We start from the raw sequence: 19387 nt of genomic DNA, 5'->3' as shown, positions 1-19387 counted from the left end.
ATTATGTAAATTATCTATCATTGGTAACAGAGAAACAGGTTTGTAAGGCTTAAGTTAAGTAGTCACTTCTTATTGTCAAGTGCATTGTTTTCATCCATTAAATGTCACAGCTCCACTGTTGTGATCCAAAGCACTGTTAAATTACACTGGATATAATTACCATCTATTGTTTCATAATACATATTGCAGAATTATTTTGATTTTTTTTTCCTCTTAGGCAGTTAGTTAGGTTTGGATGAAAAAAACCCGTTTGAACTCATCTTCCCAGAAACGGATTCCTAACCTGAAATGTCATCTGTGCATTCCCTCCACAAATACTGCCTGACCCGCTGTGTTCCTTCAACACTTTGTTTTTTTTAATCCATACTTTTACAAGATTGTTTACTAAATTTCTATTCTTTTGTTACAATGTTTTCTGATTTTATTCCCGAGAAACTAATTCTCATTGCAATTATGCCTCCTTGATTTTAGAATCATACACTACTCTCTGCCCACCTTGTCCTGGCTGACCATGATGCCTATCTACACTAATCTAATTTGCCTTTCTATAGGCCCATGTCCCTTTAATCCTTTCTTATCATAGTACTTGTCTAAATGCCTTTAAAACATTGTAAATCTGCCTGCCCACCATCTACTCTGGTAGCTCATTCAATGCAGAGGTGGTAGTGGCAGATAGATTTACAAGGTTTCAGTCGATCTTGTCTACTCTGCTGAATGCTTATGTCATTTAGGAACACTACCAATATTTTTCAACCTTTTCCAATTCAAAGTTAGTTAGCATTTCTTATAATTTAAATCTATAGGCCCAACATACTCAAAGATCTTTAAAAGAAACGCCATTCATTTGAATAGCCTGAACAGGATTTAAAATACAAAACCTAATGGGTCTGTCCCACTTAGGCAACTATTTAGGTGACTGCAGGAGAATATGCAGTCGCCACATGATCGCCACATGTTCGCGGGTAGTTGCCGGGGAGTCGCCTTCATGGTCGCGAGGAGTTCCCGCATTCTGGGAACTAGCCTCATTATGGTCGCCGCAAATTTTTCAACATGTTTAAAAATTAGCGGGGACTAGAATGAAGCCGCCATGGAGAGTAGCGAGAATTCTCGTGCCGTAGGTGGGTCGCCAGGTCCCAGTGGGTTGCCAGGAGGTCGATGGTTCTCGTAGGTTGTAGCCGGTGCTGACCGGTGAATTTCATTGGCTCATTGGGGAAAAAAACGGTAAGCAGTAGTTTCCAGTACCAAAGATAACCGACCGGTAATGTTAAATGTACGATGAGCTTCACAACCGTGTATCTGTGGCTTATAAAAAGTTGTCTCCACTCCATCTCCACCCCTTCCAGCGCTAAGCTTCCTGTTTATCGCGGTGTGTGTCTGTATGACCTTGGCTTTGGACCGTGTGAAATTTTGACCTTATTACTGTCATCAAGCGATAGCAATCTATACTGAATTCTGCATGTAAGCAAAACAAAAAATACTATCGTTTATACCAGAAGGTATGTGTTGTGTGCACATTGACTTTGAAGCTCTAAAATAAAATGTTTCATACACAAGTTAGAAATCAACTGCGAGATTAATACCAAAGGGACCACTCCCATTGCAACTTTATCGTGCACTCTTCTTTCTCCACCAGTCACACTACTCCTCACAGATCTCTCAAGTGCAACTTTATAAGATGCAACATCTGCTCTTTTACCACATCCCTTATTACCTCAGTTACTCCATCCCATTTAAGCTGGGGGTTATCAGTACAGTATAATGATCCAATCATTTTGTTCTGAAATTAGGAGGTATATATTTGTAGAAGGTTGCAGAAGATTGGAATTCTGTACATCCAGGGTCAGGAGATCTATGATGTATACATTCCAAGTTACCTCTGCCTTGATAACCTACCAAAGATTAATATATCTTCTTGCCATTCTGTTATTAGCCAGTACATGTTTTATCAACCCCTGCTCACTTCACTTAAACTACAAGCTGCATTTGCTCATTTTCATCAATTTTAATTTCTCCCTTCCTGTGGAATACATTAAAGCCAAATATATTATGATCACTTCTAACAAGATCTCACCTGAAATCAAATTCATGTCCAATTTATTTCCCATGAACTGGATCCAATACAGATTTCTTTTTCCCTCGGTAGGTGAGAAAAATATGGATTCAAAGAGTTCTACTGTTCACATTTTAGGAATTCTTTACGCTTACGATCTTCTTCACCTGTAATAATCCTATAAACGCACTCAATACACTTCAATTACCCTGACTATTCCAAGATCGCAAAACGTTTGCATTGGGGTAGTTAATACTGGTCATGGTCTAGATTAGATCCTATCAGTGATTAATAGCACAGGTGATGCGCTGTGTTAGGTTAGTATCTCAAAGTTCCTGATACTCCTCAAAAGGCAGGATAGATTTATCCTTGGTATAGGTATTACATTAATTGATTAGTTGCTAATGCCAGCTACAGTCTGCTTAGCTCCCTGCCCAATCTCAACTAAACTAACCATTCTTAAATTGCTTAGAGAAAACAAAACTCACACAGCACATATTACACAGGAGAGACAGCATGGAAATTATTTATTGAACCCTGTTCATTTTCTAACCTTTTTTGCTTTGATTTTTTTTAAATGGTGCTTGTCTACAATCTGATTTGAAAAATATTACGACAAATGTCAAAGTGAGTGTATACCCATCATCAGATTGGGAATGGCTCATAGCAAGTAATTAATGAAAAAAAATCAAGGATAACTTCTTGCAGCAGCTGTCATGTCTTCTGCACAATCTATAAAGCTAGATTCTGCCAACTATCAATCCTTTTTCTCTTTGCCAACAAAGTCAGAGCAACCGAGTGGTTCTTAATTACTTGACACTTAATTAGTTGATTAGGTCCCTTCACTCATCTTCATGCAATTGAAAATTTACCACCAGAGGCATGCAATGTTTATTATTGGGCCTCAAATGCGATTGGCAGTGGACTGCGAGCGAAGATGTGAAGCGCGACGTTCTTAGATTTTTGGATACACAACTAAGCAATTGTTTTCCAGCAGCATCAATTACACATAATTTAGCACTGAATTGATTTTCGCCTCTGAATTATTAAATAAGTTAAGAAGTTATTTTGTACGTTATTATGACTGACTGACTGACTGACTACCACTTGAGCAATATCACTAAACAAGCTGCTGCAGAAAACATTTTTGTTTAGTTTTAAAACAAACACTTATATGTATTGAGTATTAAATCTGGTAGTACAAGTTAAGTCAATAACTTAATGTTACTAAAATGAAATACATCTATGGAAAATGCATGAGCTATCAAAATCTGTACATAACCATTGAATTAAAAGAGCTGAATGGACCGAGAACAAAAGCATATATAACAGAGGAATTTACAATCTCCAGTTACTTTTATGCTAATTGTGACATTTAGTTTGCTACTTAAAATGTTAACCTAAAATTCTTCTCTTGACCTCTATTGCAAATCAACCCTATATTCAAGATCCTATATTCAAGCTTACATTCTGTGCAGTAAAAGTGGGCAACTCCAGCACAGATTTTGTCATGTTATCTTTTCCTGAATGAATAGCTTTAACTAAAATTCCTGAAATTCTGCAAAGAAATGTGAGCTGCTATTTTGTATACAGATTATATGTGGCTTGTTTCCTCTTCATTAATTTATCATGTTTTCAGACTATTGTTCATTGCTGATCCATTTCATGAGTTTATGTGATAGAAGCAGAATTACACCATTCGGCCCATCAAGTCTACTCCACCATTCAATGGTCTGATCCAACACCCCCTTCTCAGAAACCCATTCTCCTGCTTACTCCCCATAACCCCTGCAACCGGTACTAATCAAGAATCCATCTTTCTCCACCTTAAAAATATCCATTCACGGCCTCCACAGCCTTCTGTGGCAATGAATTCCACAGATTCACTGCCCTTTGACTAAAGAAATTCCTCCTCATCTCCTTCTTAAAGGAACGTGCTTTTATTTTGAGGCTATGACCTTCGGTCCTAGACTCTCCCATTACTGGAAACATCCTCTCCACATCCACTCTATCCAAGCCTTTCACTATTCAGTAAGTTTCAAGAGGTCTCTCCTCACCTAAACCCCAGCTAGGAGAGGCCCAGCACTGTCAAATGCTCATCTTATGTTAACCCAAGAACTAAGATCATTCTTGTAAATCTCCTCTGGACCTCTCCAGCACTAGCACATCCTTCCTCAGACATGGGGCTCAAAATTACTCACAATGCGGTCTGACCAGTGCCTTATAAAGCCTCAGCTTTCATCTTTATTTTTTCAAACTATAATTTCAATATTTTTTGTCATGCATTACTCCTTTTAGTATACCTTTTATTACTCTTCACTGGCCCATGAAATCTACAGTGACCCCCCCCCCACCACACACAATAAATGTAGTACAAAGCTGTCTAAGATATAATTAAATATGGCTCTGTGTGACAACAGATTTTAACAAGCAGCAAGCAAAAACATATTATGACTATGATCAATGGAAGATTTTGCAATCACTTTCCAATTTTATCAGATACAGAAATAAGGAAATAAATCACAGAAACTTTTTTTATGTCAGTAAAATAGAAGCTTGGTACTATCATGAACCTGTTCCCTATTCAAAGGTAATAAAGCTTGTGTCCGAGAATCATCTTGTAAAGGTTGAACTGTGGAGGGAGAGCCACTCCTATAAATTTGGGCCACAGTATTTATTCTTTCTTTCATTATTTTTTACACATCCCAACTCTCTCAAGTCTGGGTTACTCTTACCACAGTCTCTTTATATTTCCTTACAACATAGGAGGCCATTTGACCCATCATGTCAATGCCTGCTCTCAGTGCAATCCCCTTGGCCAATTTACTTTCCTGGAATCTGCTCTCACTCAATGCCCTCTCATCCCACCCTAATTCTCCAATAATCCACCTACATCAGATATAATTTATAGTGGACAATTAGCCACAAATTATCACGTCTTTGGGATATGGGAGGAAACTGGAGCATGGAGTATATCCATGCGGTCGAAGGGAGTTCATGCAAACTCTATTCAGACAGCACTGGATCAACTCTGAGTTGCTGTTGTATCTATATCTCTGTTCTCAGCTCATACACATCTGACACTCCATTTAAAAGAAATAGATTTATACAGCCAAACTACAAATGCAGAAAATTATTTGCATGCCAACATGCACACAATAATCTTTTCATGTATGTCATGCAAGAACAGTTATGTAAACAAAGATGGAAAATATAAACCACAATTATGTCCCTGCTAATCAAGCAATAACTGAAGATGCCGGAGCACTGCCCAGCTAACCCAAAAATACAGCTAAGGTTCAAAATTAAAATCAGAGATTCAAAATTAAAATCAGCCAAGCACTGATCACCATTTTAAGCAGCTTGATAATCAAATGTAGGACTAAAAGTAAAGTTCCATCTTTGCAATTTTCATCATGTACACGGGAGAAGCAGAGCAATAGTTCAAAGTTAGCCCTTCGATTTAGTTAAATGATTTAATAACTTTTCCCCCAACCAATCAAAAAATATAGGGTTTGATTGAATTGTATTATCTTAAGGCAAAGGGTCAAACCTTGTAATGATGTTTTTTTCTCAACCCATAAAGAATAGAACTAACCCTGCAGACAAGTTAACTAAATGGAAGGTACTCAAAAAAGCTGGAGAAACTCAGCGGGTGCAGCAGCATCTATGGAGTGAAGGAAAAAGGCAACGTTTCGGCCCGAAACGTTGCCTTTTTCCTTCGCTCCATAGATGCTGCTGCACCCGCTGAGTTTCTCCAGCTTTTTTGTGTACCTTCGATTTTCCAGCATCTGCAGTTCCTTCTTAAACATTAACTAAATGGAACATTGCATCAGAAATAAGCTCATCTGAAGTTGAACGTGAAGGCAAACATTAAAAATAAACTATGTACCCTTGGGCAAGCATACGTTTTCCAATTAGTCACAATTGTTAACAAAAAAACAGAAAATTACAGATGATTAAAATCTTTGTCGTTTTTCTACAACAAATATTAATTCACCTTAGAATTTCAACAATTTAAACTGATATTGCAGAGTTGGAGGTTGGGGTGCAAAACTGTGCCATTCCGATCTAACTTTCATTAAACAATTACAATAAGACAATTACTTCTCAGTATTCCATGGGATTCCTTTGAGATGCTGCCAAATTATCAGAGAACCCGAGACTACAAACCCTCTCTTGCAAACTCCAGTGACCACATTCCATCTCTCTGAACTTGGATGGCAAAACATGGCCTGGCAGATAAAATCTCCATGGGACATGGACCTAGGTCATAATTCTTTACTTGCTTGCTTCCTTCCTTCCAAATGCCTGATACTTCCCCACCCTATTTCAGAGGTATCTTGGGGTCCAGTTCCGTAACTCCCCGAAAGTAGCAATACAACTAGAGTGGTAGTTGAGGCGTATGGTATGCATTATCAGTCGGGGCATTGTGTGGGAGTCAGAAGCTTTACAAAACTTTGGTATGACCCCATTAATATGCATCATCTTATTATAGGAAGGGTGTAGAGGCTTTGGAGAGGGTGCAGAAGAGGTTTACCAGAATGCTGCATGGATTAGAGGGTATTAGCTATAAAGAGAGGTTGGACATGTTTAGATAGTTTTCTCTAGAGCATTGAATGAGGTTGAGGGCAGATCCAATAGAAGTGTAAAAAATTATGAGAAGCATAGATACTGCTGACAGCCAGGAGCTTTTACCCAGGGTGTAAATGTCAAAGACGAGGGGATAGGTTCAAGGTGAGTGGGGCAAAGTTCAAAGGAGGTGTGCAGGAACTTCAGATAGGCACATGATTATGCAGGAAAAATGATATAGATCATGTGCAGGCCGAAGGGATTAGTTTCATTTTCAGCACAGACATCGTGGGTGGATGGGCCTATTTCAGAGCTCAATTGTTCTTTGTTCTCATAACTATCTAATCCTGTATAGCCTTTAACAGTCAGCCCTCCGTCCACCTCCTGCAACCCAATGCTTGATTTTCACCTTATTACGTAATGAGATGGAATACACAAAAGTTAGGGAAGCAATATGGAAATATTGGGAGCTAAGCAACAGATAAAAGAAACAGATAAAACAGAAGAGAAATTGCAGAAAGAGGAAGATGAAAGTGGGACAGTTTCTGACTCCTACACACAATGCCCCGACTGCTGAAGCATATCATGCGCCTTGGGAGATAAAAACATCACAGCAGATAGTTAAAAACAGATTAGAAGAATGAGATCAGGAAACGACCAGAAGAAATATGGAAATAGAAACTATTTTTACTGTGTATGAATAATACTCTGGAAAATTAATTTGTAATATTAAAACTGCTGAGCTGGCTATTCTAACTATCGCAAAACTACCGGCCACCATCTTATCGAATTTCAAGAGTGGTTGAGCACTGCAGACATTGCAAATATTAAACACTTGCTCCAAATAATGTGCAGAGCTAAATTCAGAAATTAGAGCTTTGGTTTGCCCTCCAAGGAAAAGCTCTCAAAATAATCTCTAGGATCATAATTAGCTAGCAAGTCACTAGCAAGATAAGAAAATGCCAGGTACACAAAAATGCTGGAGAAACTCAGCGGGTGCAGCAGCATCTATGGAGCGAAGGAGATAGGTAACGTTTCAGGCCGAAACCCTTCTTCAGACTGACAGCATGGATTTATTTGAAGCAAAGTACATCTAGCCCACTAACAAAGTAACAGAGAGGGTCAATGAGTAAACCATAGTTGATGTATTGTATGCATTTCCAAAAGGTGCATAACTGTGCATTGTGATATGTTAACAAGAAATAAAAAAACATGGAATAAAAGAGGCTGTAGGAGCATGGATAAAATAAAGCTAATTACCAAGAACAGAGTAGTAGTCAAAGGTTGTTTTTATGACTAGAACATAGAACAATGCAACACTGGAACAGGCCCTTCAGCCCGCATTGTCAATGCTGAACATGATGGCTTCAGTTATAAGGAGTGGCTGTATAGGAAGAGTTCTTGGCCTGGAACTTAGAAAGCCGAGTCCCTGTCCTTCTCCGCTGAGGCACAGGTTTGTGAGAGAGAAAAGATGTAAAAGAGACTTGAAGGGCAAATTATTTGGTAGTGATAGTGCGTATATAGAATAATCTGGCATAGGAAGCTGTAATAGTGATGTTTAAAAGGCATTTGGACTGGAACGTGGAAAGGAACAGCTGTGAGCGATATAGGTCAATTGCAGGCATTGGGACTAGCTCAGTAATAAAACCTGGTCGGCATGGATGAGTCGGGCCAAGGGGTCCGTTTCTATGAAATATGACTACTTTCTTCTCAATTTAAAGCATGTCAGGTGAGAGGAGATTATACAGAAGATGCAATGGTCTTCGCATTATAAAATGGAAACTGACGTAATGCTCCAAATAGCAGTTAAATAACTATTAACAGCTACCCAATTAATTATTTAAATATCATGTAAAGTTAATTCCACTTTCCTGTCACTTTTAAGGTGCCTGGTTTCTGCACACCTGCATACAAATTTACAACAGACAAACATGTTAATTTGCTTATCTCTAATCCTATAACTAGAGAAAACCACATATTTCTGACCTGTGTTTCTTGCATCTCAATTACAGGTTGAAGCTCTCTGGTTCAGCATGTTTTGAATTTGCAACACAGATCTGTACTAATTAACTAATTCCAACTAACATCTAAAATCTGTACTAATCTATAGCTACTTAACCTACCAGTACAACTTTTGCAATCTTAGCTGGCAACCATCTCTGCAGGCAGTCTCTGAACATGACATGACCCAGGGAGTATACAATAGACAATAGGTGTACGAGTAGGCCATTCAGCCCTTCAAGCCAGCACCACCATTCAATGTGATCATGGCTGATCATCCCCAATCAGTACCCCGTTCCTGCCTTTTCCCCATATCCCCTGACTCCGCTATCTTTAAGAGCCCTATCTAGCTCTCTTGAAAGTATCCAGAGAACTGGCCTCCACTGCCCTCCGAGGCAGAGAATTCCACAGACTCACAATTCTCTGTGAGAAAAAGTGTTTACTCGTCTCTGTTCTAAATGGCTTACCCTTGATTCTTAAACTGTGGCCCCTGGTTCTGCACTCCCCCAACATCGGGAACATGTAATGTGCCTCTAATGTGTCCAAACCCTTAATAATCTTATATGTTTCAATAAGAATCCCTCTCATCCTTCTGAAGAGTATACAAGCCCAGCCGCTCCATTCTCTTAGCATACGACAGTCCCGCCATCCCAGGAATGAACCTTGTAAACCTGCGCTGCACTCCCTCAATAGCAAGAATGTCCTTCCTCAAATTAGGGGACCAAAACTGCACACAATACTCCAGGTGTGGTCTCACTAGGGCCCTATACAACTGCAGAAAGACCTATTTGCTCCTATACTCAACTCCTCTTGTTATAAAGGCCAACATGCCATTCGCTTTCTTCACTGCCTACTTTCATTGACTGATGAACCCCTAGATTCCGTTGTACTTCACCTTTTCCCCAACTTGACACCATTTAGATAATAATCTGCCTTCCTGTTTTTGCTACCAAAGTGGATAACCTCACATTTATCCACATTAAACTGCACCTGCCATGCATCTGCCCACTCACCCAACCTGTCCAAGTCACCCTGCATTCTCATAGCATCCTCCTCACAGTTCACACTGCCATCCAGCTTTGTGTCATCTGCAAATTTGCTAATGTTACTTCGAATCCCTTCATCTAAATCATTGATGTATATTGTAAATAGCTGCGGTCCCAACACCGAGCCTTGCGGTACCCCACTAGACACTACCCCACTAATGTCTACAATTTAATAAAAAACAGCTCCCCAGCAGATGACCAAGAGGCATTTGTTGTAGCCTGACACCAGTGAGGTTCCAAGAACACCAGACAAGAGAGCTTTCACCTGTATTCACTTTCTCACACATGTTAAATAAACATTAAAACTACTGACTTAAAACGTGGGAATAATGGTTTAAAAACTCATCTGCCTTCCTACACTTGAAATAGCCTTTTATATCTCCTTTCTGAAGTAAGTTTTTCAATGGTCAAATATTTATCAGAAGTTTGTTTTTTGCAAAAAACAAGTTGAATAAAATAACTTACCAAACTGTCCAATCCACCACCCAAAAGATCTACAGCTCCCATCTGCATCGAGGACATTTGTGGTACATTGACAGGGGGTCCCAGTTCAAGGTTCAGGAGATCACCCAGAAGGTCACCTTGGGATGGAATAACTTGAGGCTGCTGCTCCAAAGTCAAGTTTGCTGTGGTTGTTGGCCCAACTGGACTGTCCGGCTCACATCTGGGGTAAAAAAAAGACAGCTTTAAAAAATATCCATTCTCAAAGAAAACACTAGATCAGATTAGCAGCATGTGAAGTCTCATAGGAAAGGAGCGACAGTGCAGATTGTATCAGATCTGATACTGACTATTCTATCCTAGGAGCATATATTGCCTAGACAGGAGATGTATATCATTTAGTCAGCTGTTTGAGATATAATCCTTCCAATAATTGCAGCTTGTCACAGCCTAATATACAACAGACTATTGTGTGGTGCATCTAACTGCAAGTAAAAATGTACAGGGGTTAACAGTGCAGTAACAGCAGAACATGTTTTGGGTATTTAATAATATTTGTGCAAATTATATTGAATGGCCAAGTTTTGGAAATGAAGGCAGTGAGAATCTCAGTGATGTCTTAGCTTTCTGGTCACATTTTATAAGATAACATGACTCAATGTCAACCTCTGTGCACTAAATGCAATTATTGAATATTTGATGGCCTCTATGGGGGCATAACATACTTTTGTAATAAATTTACACTTATTTAGTGCCTTTAAAATGGTACAAATGTTTAAAATTACTTTAAAAACAGTTTTTACCAAACATTGGACCAACAGTTAATATCACATTTGCTGCTCATCAAAACACAAGAAAGCAAGTGGGTAAGGGATAGGCAGCAACAATTAGAGTCATAGTCATACACCACATGTACAAGGCTTACAGCCCAACTTGTTCATGCCAACCAAGATGACCCATCTACACCAGTCCAATTTGCCTAAATGCGGTCCATATCCTTCTAAACCTTTCCTGTCCATATGAGTGGAAAATTATTTCTAACGAGTCTACCAAACGAGTGATCTTTTGCTGAACTAGTTACAGCTTTTGAAGAATTTCAGTGAAGAATGTTAAGCAATGGAACATCATAATGTTACTGTAAAGCCTAGACAAACTGGAGTCACCAACTATGAAATCCTGGGCCTGCACTTCCTTCAGAAACATCAGCAATTGTGCATTTGATAGTGTTTCTCCGCCTATCTGACAGAAAGCTTGGGTCTCCCAGATAACTATGCGCAAAGTTCACAACTTCTAAACCCACTGAGAAATCCTCACGCCTATAATTCTAACTGCAGTCTCATACTGAATGGTCCATGAATCCAGTGGTGTGACACCAATTTCTAGACATTCCTCAGTTTTTACCCTGAAATTTTTTCTGACTGAACTATGGCCAGTTTATGTGACCCCATTCTTTTGAATAGTGGGAAGGCTGAATGACAGTTACATTCCAACTAATTGACATCAATTGTGTTAACTTTAAATTATTTAAATTATTCTTGGGCAGTTTTGTAATAATTGTGATTTTTACATTATTTTTTAACATCAATTAGTTTTTGCATGATCTTGATGGTATAAATGTACACTGGGAGGAAGTTCAGGCTCTTCTGTGGGATTAATAAGCGCAGTATGTTGATGCCATCTACATGGATTTCAATAAAGTCTTTGATAGTTTCCATGGAGGAGACTGGTCCAGAAGGTTTGAACCCTTGTGGAGCAGGACAAGTTGGCAAAATGTATCCATAATTGTCTTGACACGAGCTGGACCCAAGCGGGTCAGAAGGGGTCAGTGGGGTGGGATGGTGTGGTGTTTGCGCACTTGAATCACCTGCACAGGGAAAACTGATAAAGAGGGATTATTATATAAGGTTCTTGCTGATCGACTTGGGCATGGTGGGCTGAAGGGCCAGTTTCTATGCTGTACAACCCTATGTCTCTAAATTGTCTGACAAAGCCAGTCTATTATAACAGTGCTCTCATTGCTACTAACCCTCCAAGTTGCAATGGCAAGTGCTTGCGATGGATTCCATGGCTACCCTCCACAAATGCATTTGGTGGTTTGTGATAAACAGATGCCAGGGATCCAATATGACAGATGAGTTCATCCAGCAGCGTTGGCTCGATCAAGTCAGTCTCCTCCGAGATCAGCGGCTTTTCGGACAGAACCACCTCTTTTGCAGCCACGGGGTCTGTGGACAGCAGGCGCCAATAAATATAGCCACGGTCACGGAGGTCAGGATTGTCAGAATCCTAGGAACAGACAAAAAAAAAAATATATATTCATACATTGTCATTTGTCACATTGGATTATGGTGATGGGTACATCTCTACAAATGAATCATTATCTCTTTAGCAAAGTAACACAATGACTGTAAATGAAAATCCCTACAAGGCTATTGCTTTATTTAAATTTTATATGTTACGTTAAGCATGTTATTTACATACTACGCACTTCAAGCGTGTTATTTCAAAGAACAAAAGTTATGTACAAGAACTGTGACTTGTAGCAATGCAGTGCAGACTCAAGAGAACTACCTGTACTATGCAAATCCCAAGTACTACTGAATAAGAGCACTTTAGGTACAGTAAATAGTATCAGGCTAAAATGGTGCCTTGGTCAGCCAGAAATGCTGTGATGCATCTTTTTGTGTAGATGTTTGAAAATGCGCTAAATTAACATTGAATTCGGAATTAAATAACTGCTACTATACTTGCTAAATGCTTCAAATGGCAATATATTCAATCATTTATTGTAAACATGTTATGTGTTACAAAATTTAGAATCGAGGGCTAATTGAAAAAAACTTCAATTTAACAATACAGGGAAGACTACAAAAGGCAGCCAATATGGCAAATGGTGTTTAACTTGTTTTGTTTAATAAAAACTAATTAAATAAGGAAAAGGGGAACTCAATGGAGTTGACGTTGATGTTGAACAAAAGGTATCAAAAACTGACTGCATGTTATGGTTTATTCATAAAATTGAAGCCAGTGTAAGATGAGAAGTAGGGTAAATACTGTCAGATGAAACATTATGGAAAAAATGAGCAAAGATGTGAAAATAATTGGATTGCTCTCGTTTGCAGAACGCAAATTGATTGGTAAAAGACAACCTGTACTTTCATCTTAAAATGGTGTCACAATCTGAATAATGATTGGAAGTTTGGTAAAACAGTCAGTCATTTTCATTAATGATCAGAATATTTTAATGATGTGCTCAAATGGGCTGATATCTAACTATACAATGATATTATCTACAATTGTAACATTTTTTCCCCCCAAATTGGATAAATTTGCCCTCAGATTCTTCTGTAGTGGGGGGGGATATACTTGCATGAACACATTTTAGGGAATGTTCACCAGGTTGATTCCCGGGATGAAATGGCTGCCTTTAAATAACAATAAAATAGTATTTGGCCAGTCAGAACTTCAAACCTGACCTGTCATTCAATGTGATCATAGCTGATCATCTAAATTCACTACCTTGGTCCTACATTCTCACCACATCGCTTGATCCTTTTAATCTGTTCTGTACCTATATCTAAATACATACTACATACACCTAAATACATGAGCATATTTTATTGATTTGCCCTCAACTGCATTTTGTGGTAGAGAATTCCATCGTTTCAGTACTCTCTGGGTGTTTCCCCACCTTATCCCATATCCGTAGACTTTGATCGCTTTTCTGGACTTCACCACCAGTGGGATATCTTTCGTACATATCCTCGATCCAGTCTCATCAGAATTTTCTAAGTTTCAATTAGGTCCTTTCTCATTCTTTTAAACTGTAGCAAATCTAATCTTACAATATGGCAATCCTGCCATTTTAGGAATCAGTTGGTGCACTCCCTCTATTGCAAGAATATTCTCTCAGATAAGGAGACCAAACCTACACACAATCCTCGTTCCTATATTCAAACTTCTATCAATGGAAGCTAACAAACCTTTGCCTTAAGTACCTGCTACAGCTCCACAGCACCAGAATGAACAACCTTTAAAAATCCGACGCATCTAGCATAAACCTACAGGAGACAGCATTTCCTTTGGTACAATTTCTAAGCAAACTTAAACTACTGATCTGGATTTCCTACCTGCGTTGCCAGACTGAGGACCTGCTGAACCAACTCCTGAGTATCTGTCGGCTTCTTCAGAAACAACTTCACAATTGCTGTAAGCAAGGTCAGTTGTACCTGTCCCGGGGATAGGGAAGGAGAGAAAAATAAAAATCAAAAGAATTATTCCTTACAATTTTTTGGATCTCATCTCTGATTGACCCAGCTAGCAAGGTTGCATCTGCTGTTGATCTGTTATGGCAGTCAGCGAACTATAGTGGGTCCAAGTCCCTACTAAGGTACGGGTTGATATGCGGCATTACTAGCTCTCAAATCAGTTAATTGTTACAGATATGAGTGCCACTGGTCAGTAGTCAGTGACCAATGTCACCTTGCTTTTCTTGGGCACAGGATGTCCATATAAAGCAGATAGGAACCTTGGACCTTAGTATTGAGAGGTTGAAGACGTCCACAAAAAACTCCAGCCAGTTGGTCTGCACAGGTTTTAAGAACCCGGCCCGGTACACCAGCAGGGCTGGGCGGTTTCCTGAAGGATCTTCTGACATCAGCCATGGTGTCCTAGATCACAGTTCTGCTGAGGGATCAAGAAGGTACATCAACGTTCTCCCTTTTGAAGTGAGAATAGAAACATTCGATGCCTCTTCCTCAAAAGCTGCCAATTTAAGGCAGGATCAAACAATTATAGAGATAAGCAAAGAACAATTGGTTACACGTTTTCATCACATTGGCCCCCTGGAGATCCCCTTTTCTCCATGAGCACAGACACAAAGTCTTATATTGAATCACTGGATTATAGCTGTACTGAAACATTAATTTGTGACTAACCTGAGTGCTCTCATCATGGAAGCCATCGAGAAAACTTTCTAGCAGTTCGTCAGCATTGTCGATTCTCTCTGCATATTCACCCACAATCCAGATCATAGCTGCTCGTGCATCTGGCTCATCAAGTGAATCCAGGTTCTCGCACAAAGTTGCAATGATGCTTTCATACCTGGCAAATCAAGTCATGCAATTGTTACATCAAAGTTGTTTACCAATTTTGAGTAAAAACATTGATGATTTCAATTCAGTATATTCCACCGTACAGTGTTTAATATTACATTCCCACGAGGTTATCACAAGGTTAATTTCCGGGATGGCGGGACTGTCATATGTTGAAAGAATGGAACGACTGGGCTTGTATACACAGGAATTAAAAAAGATGAGAAAGGTTCTTACTGAAACATATAAGATTATTAAGGGATTGGACACGCTAGAGGCAGGAAACATGTTCCCGATGTTGGGGGAGTCCAGAATAAGGGGCCACAGTTTAAGAATAAGGGGTAGGCCATTTAGAACAGAGATGAGGAAAAACCTTTTCACCCAGAGAGTTGTGAATTTGTGGAATTCTCCGTCTCAGAAGGCAGTGGAGGCCAATTCTCTGGATTCTTTCAAGAGAGTTAGAGATCTTAAAGATAGCAGAGTCAAGGGACATGGGGAGAAGGCAGGAACGGGGTACTGATTGTGGATGATCAGCCATGATCACAGTGAATGGCAGTGCTGGCTCAAAGGGCCAAATGGCCTACTCCTGCAGCTGTTTTCTATTCCCATTATTTCTTGGCCTCATTTTGATAAAGAAAGCCCCTTTCGTTTGGAGGACGTATATTTAAATTCTTGGTGAATGTTTGCCTTTGACTGGTTGGATTGAGTTTTCCTTTGTTAGGTGTCAAAACTTGATCTCTGAAACTCCGGCAGATTGTTGGTGACTTTGCTCTTTGGAGTGTAACTATTTCTATGTAGTTGTATGTATGGTCATTCTTAATATTGGTCACAGAATGTTAGCTCTGAGAAAAGTACTCAAAAGTATTTTCAATAAACAAATATTAATGCTTCTACACTAGAGCATGTGCCTAGACATCTTCTCCACGTGTTGCTGCCATTTCAGTCATGACACAAATTCAAGCCGAGTTTGCACTTATAACCGGACAAGACGATTGACATGAAAATCAGAGCATGTGGTATGTTATAAGTCACCTGTCAATTTTAAATACTTCACGAATTTCCATTTGGAATCTATTTGCCTTTGCTCCAAAATTGACAACATCAAAATAGTACACTTAATGACAGCATGAGAAATCCAAACATAAGCATTGGATAAGAGTATTAAACACCTCCATTAAACTACTTACAAATTGCTCTTGAACATTGTCATAAAAATATTCACCATACCACCTATAGATAGAATAGTGAAAAGCCTGGATAGAGTGGATGTGGAGAGGATGTTTCCACTGGTGGGAGAGTCTAAGACCAGAGGCCATACGGAATAAAAGGATGTACCTTTAGACAGGAGATGAGGAGGAATTTCTTTAGTCAAAGGATGGTGAATCTGTGGAATTCATTGCCACAGAAGGCTGTGGAGGCTAGGTCAATGGATATTTTTACGGAAGAGATTGACAGACTCTTGATTGGTATGGGCAACAGGGTTATGGGGAGAAGGCAGGCGAATTGGGTTGAGAGGGAAAGATAGATCAACCATGATTGAATGGCGGAGTAAACTTGATGGGCCGAATGGCCTAATTCTACTGCTATAAACTTAAGAATTCACTTGCCAGTTTCCATCCTCCATACTTACTTGTTAGGATATTTGCGAAAGATATCCCTAATGACCACAATCGCCTCCTGAACAACATAATTGACTTTGGTTTGGATGAGGTCAAGCAGAGTGCTGACACAGCGTTCGGCTGATTGCTAGGACATGAACAGAACGTTTGTTACAACTGAATTTCAAATAATATGTCCAACAGCTCTGTAAATCAGGCAGCACATTAGAATAAAATTGGATAACAAAAAACATCTTAAAAAGTGCACTTTTAAGGGAGAACCATGGAAAAATATTTCAATAGTCAGCAGCATTTTCTTGAATACCCTACAATTTATCAGCAATCATGTTAAAACAATCAGTGACAAATGGTGCGCATTCCAAGAATGTCACGCAAGAACAGGGTAGGCATCGTTGTCCAGTGACTTGCTAGCACTCTCAATAGAACCACTGCTGGGATAAAGCTTCGACGTTGCACTGGTCCTGCTGCCAGCATCAGTTAACAACCTCAGAAAAGGAGGGGGGCAACAGAGAAATGTCACAAAAGCTAACATAAAAGCAATCTTTTCAGTTGTGTCATTGAAAACATGACCACTGGTGAACATACGATGAGTAAAACATCAGAAAGACAAATATGAGTTTGCAAAGCAGCCACAAAAAAAAAAAAAAAGACAACTGAAAGTCAAGCAGCATGTGGCAAGAGAAAGCAGTTCCCATTTCAGGTTGAAGACCTATTCATCAGAACTGTTTTCGATTCAGATTCCAGTATCTGACATTTTATTTGCTTCCTGTTCCTTAGCTTGCTATAGCTTCTCAACACCTCAAAGTTAAAATTTGAATGATATGATTTCACAAACCAAATTAAGCAATATGCTTAAGCAATAACCAATAAGCAATGGATGTTGTCATTAGATCTTAAAATACAATTGAGTAACTCTTGGCATTGTTGCAAAATGATCTGAGCCAAATTGTTTAGTCATTCCTGTCTACCTACACCTTGCACTTTCTTTTGTAGTGACAGCAAACCCGTTAAATCTGGGAAAGCCATTACATTTCATTCATGTAAAAAATTATTAATATTCATAAAAATAATGAGCATAATCATTATAATTATTCACAGCCACAAATCCACAGGCATTCATCCTGGCCTGTATTGGTTAGAAATTTGCGATCAGTGAAATTTGGAACATCTCGTTGAATTTGTGGGAGGTTCACCACAAAGAAAAGGGGATCTCTGTGGCAATGTCTTATTCTTCATCAAATCATGCGGCTGTCAGGGATCGGTTTAATGTCCCCTTGGAGCACAGCAGTCATGTCATCAAACTGACTGTACATTCAGTGACAAAAAAAGTCATAAAATCTTCAAGCAGTAGTTTTCCAAAATATTGCTCATACCTCCACTTTGATGGCACAGCGGCCAATGGCACGGACTGCTTTCCGGACAAAATCAACATCAACCTCAGTGGCATATTCCTTCAGCTCTGCCAGGACCTGAGGAAAAGAAGAACACAATTCTTAGCATGGACAGCAAAAAAATAAAAATAAATAAATACATTCTCAAACATAATTCCTACCAACTCCGCTCGGCCAGTTGAGCATTTCCAGGTTTTATCATATTTCCGGTGAAGTGAGGTCAAATTGTAGCTGAACACTACAATTATTGTTCAAAATGATCAGTATATCTATTTCCCTTATGCCATTATTATAACAAACTAGTTTCATTCATTTCAACTGATTTTACTGAATGCATTTTCCAAACCCATCAACTTCACATCGTAGGTACACAAAATTGCTGGAGGAACTCAGCGGGTGCAGCAGCATCTATGGAGCGAAGGAAATAGGCGACGTTTCGGGCCGAAACCTTCTCATCGTGTCAATATTGAGATCAGCAACATCTGGCTTTTATATTAGATAAAATGATGTTATATTTAAGGGTATTTTGTATTACAACTTGCAATACAATAAAAACTGTAGCCATTCATTCATGACTTTAAAAAAAAAAAGAATCACCCATTACCTGCTTTAGTTGTTTTACATTTAAAATGTACAGCTCGTGATTTTTCATTATATCAGATATGGCATTAGTTAACTTTGAAATTATTTTTATATTGTCATTAACAATGGTCAGTGAAGAGTCTCTGCTTTTTTTTTTGTTTGCTGACATTTTGCCGATCTCTATTACCCTACCAGGTGCATAAGGAAGGAAGATTTGTTTCCTGTCAACATCCAGAATGCCCAAATAGCACAGCCTTTGTCTCCATTCCATTAATGTTAGAAATGTACTGGTAATGTTCCTGGTCAGTGATGATCAACACTTTTAGGAAATCGGTTTCAGAGCCCACCACCTGTACTCTGGCAAAGTTCATTAAATCTGCTGCATGACATTTCCCATGAGAGAAGCTACTTCTCAATGGATAAATAAATGTTATCATATTCCAGCACCTTGCAAATCAAATGCAGTATAGAGGAGCAATAATTTTACAGTACTTCAGTTGAGACTAGACAGATGTTCAGTCGATGAGTAATTTAGCAGGGAATTCCCCTCTTGGCAGAATTATCAATGAAAAGACTTTCTAACCCATCATAC

At 39.1% G+C, this 19387-nt stretch overlaps 1 protein-coding gene across 3 annotated transcripts in view; it reads right to left on the bottom strand.

The window, feature by feature from the left end:
• ap2b1 (adaptor related protein complex 2 subunit beta 1) overlaps positions 1–19387 on the bottom strand; it is a 172398-nt gene that overhangs the window by 108495 nt on the left and 44516 nt on the right. For all 3 annotated transcript variants that reach the window (XR_004416089.1, XM_033045970.1, XM_033045971.1), the window contains exons 9-14: positions 18196–18291; positions 16834–16949; positions 15048–15213; positions 14241–14339; positions 12137–12396; positions 10135–10333 (exon numbers count right to left, since the gene is read on the bottom strand). Coding sequence is in view for 2 of the 3 variants with exons in the window: in XM_033045970.1 (XP_032901861.1) it covers positions 10135–10333; positions 12137–12396; positions 14241–14339; positions 15048–15213; positions 16834–16949; positions 18196–18291 (936 nt within the window). In the remaining variant the exon portion in view is untranslated. The remainder of the gene's footprint in view (positions 1–10134; positions 10334–12136; positions 12397–14240; positions 14340–15047; positions 15214–16833; positions 16950–18195; positions 18292–19387) is intronic.

Source organism: Amblyraja radiata, chromosome 28 (assembly GCF_010909765.2).
Source record: "Amblyraja radiata isolate CabotCenter1 chromosome 28, sAmbRad1.1.pri, whole genome shotgun sequence".
NCBI lineage: Eukaryota > Metazoa > Chordata > Chondrichthyes > Rajiformes > Rajidae > Amblyraja > Amblyraja radiata.
This window is presented reverse-complemented; position numbering and strand designations above follow the sequence as displayed.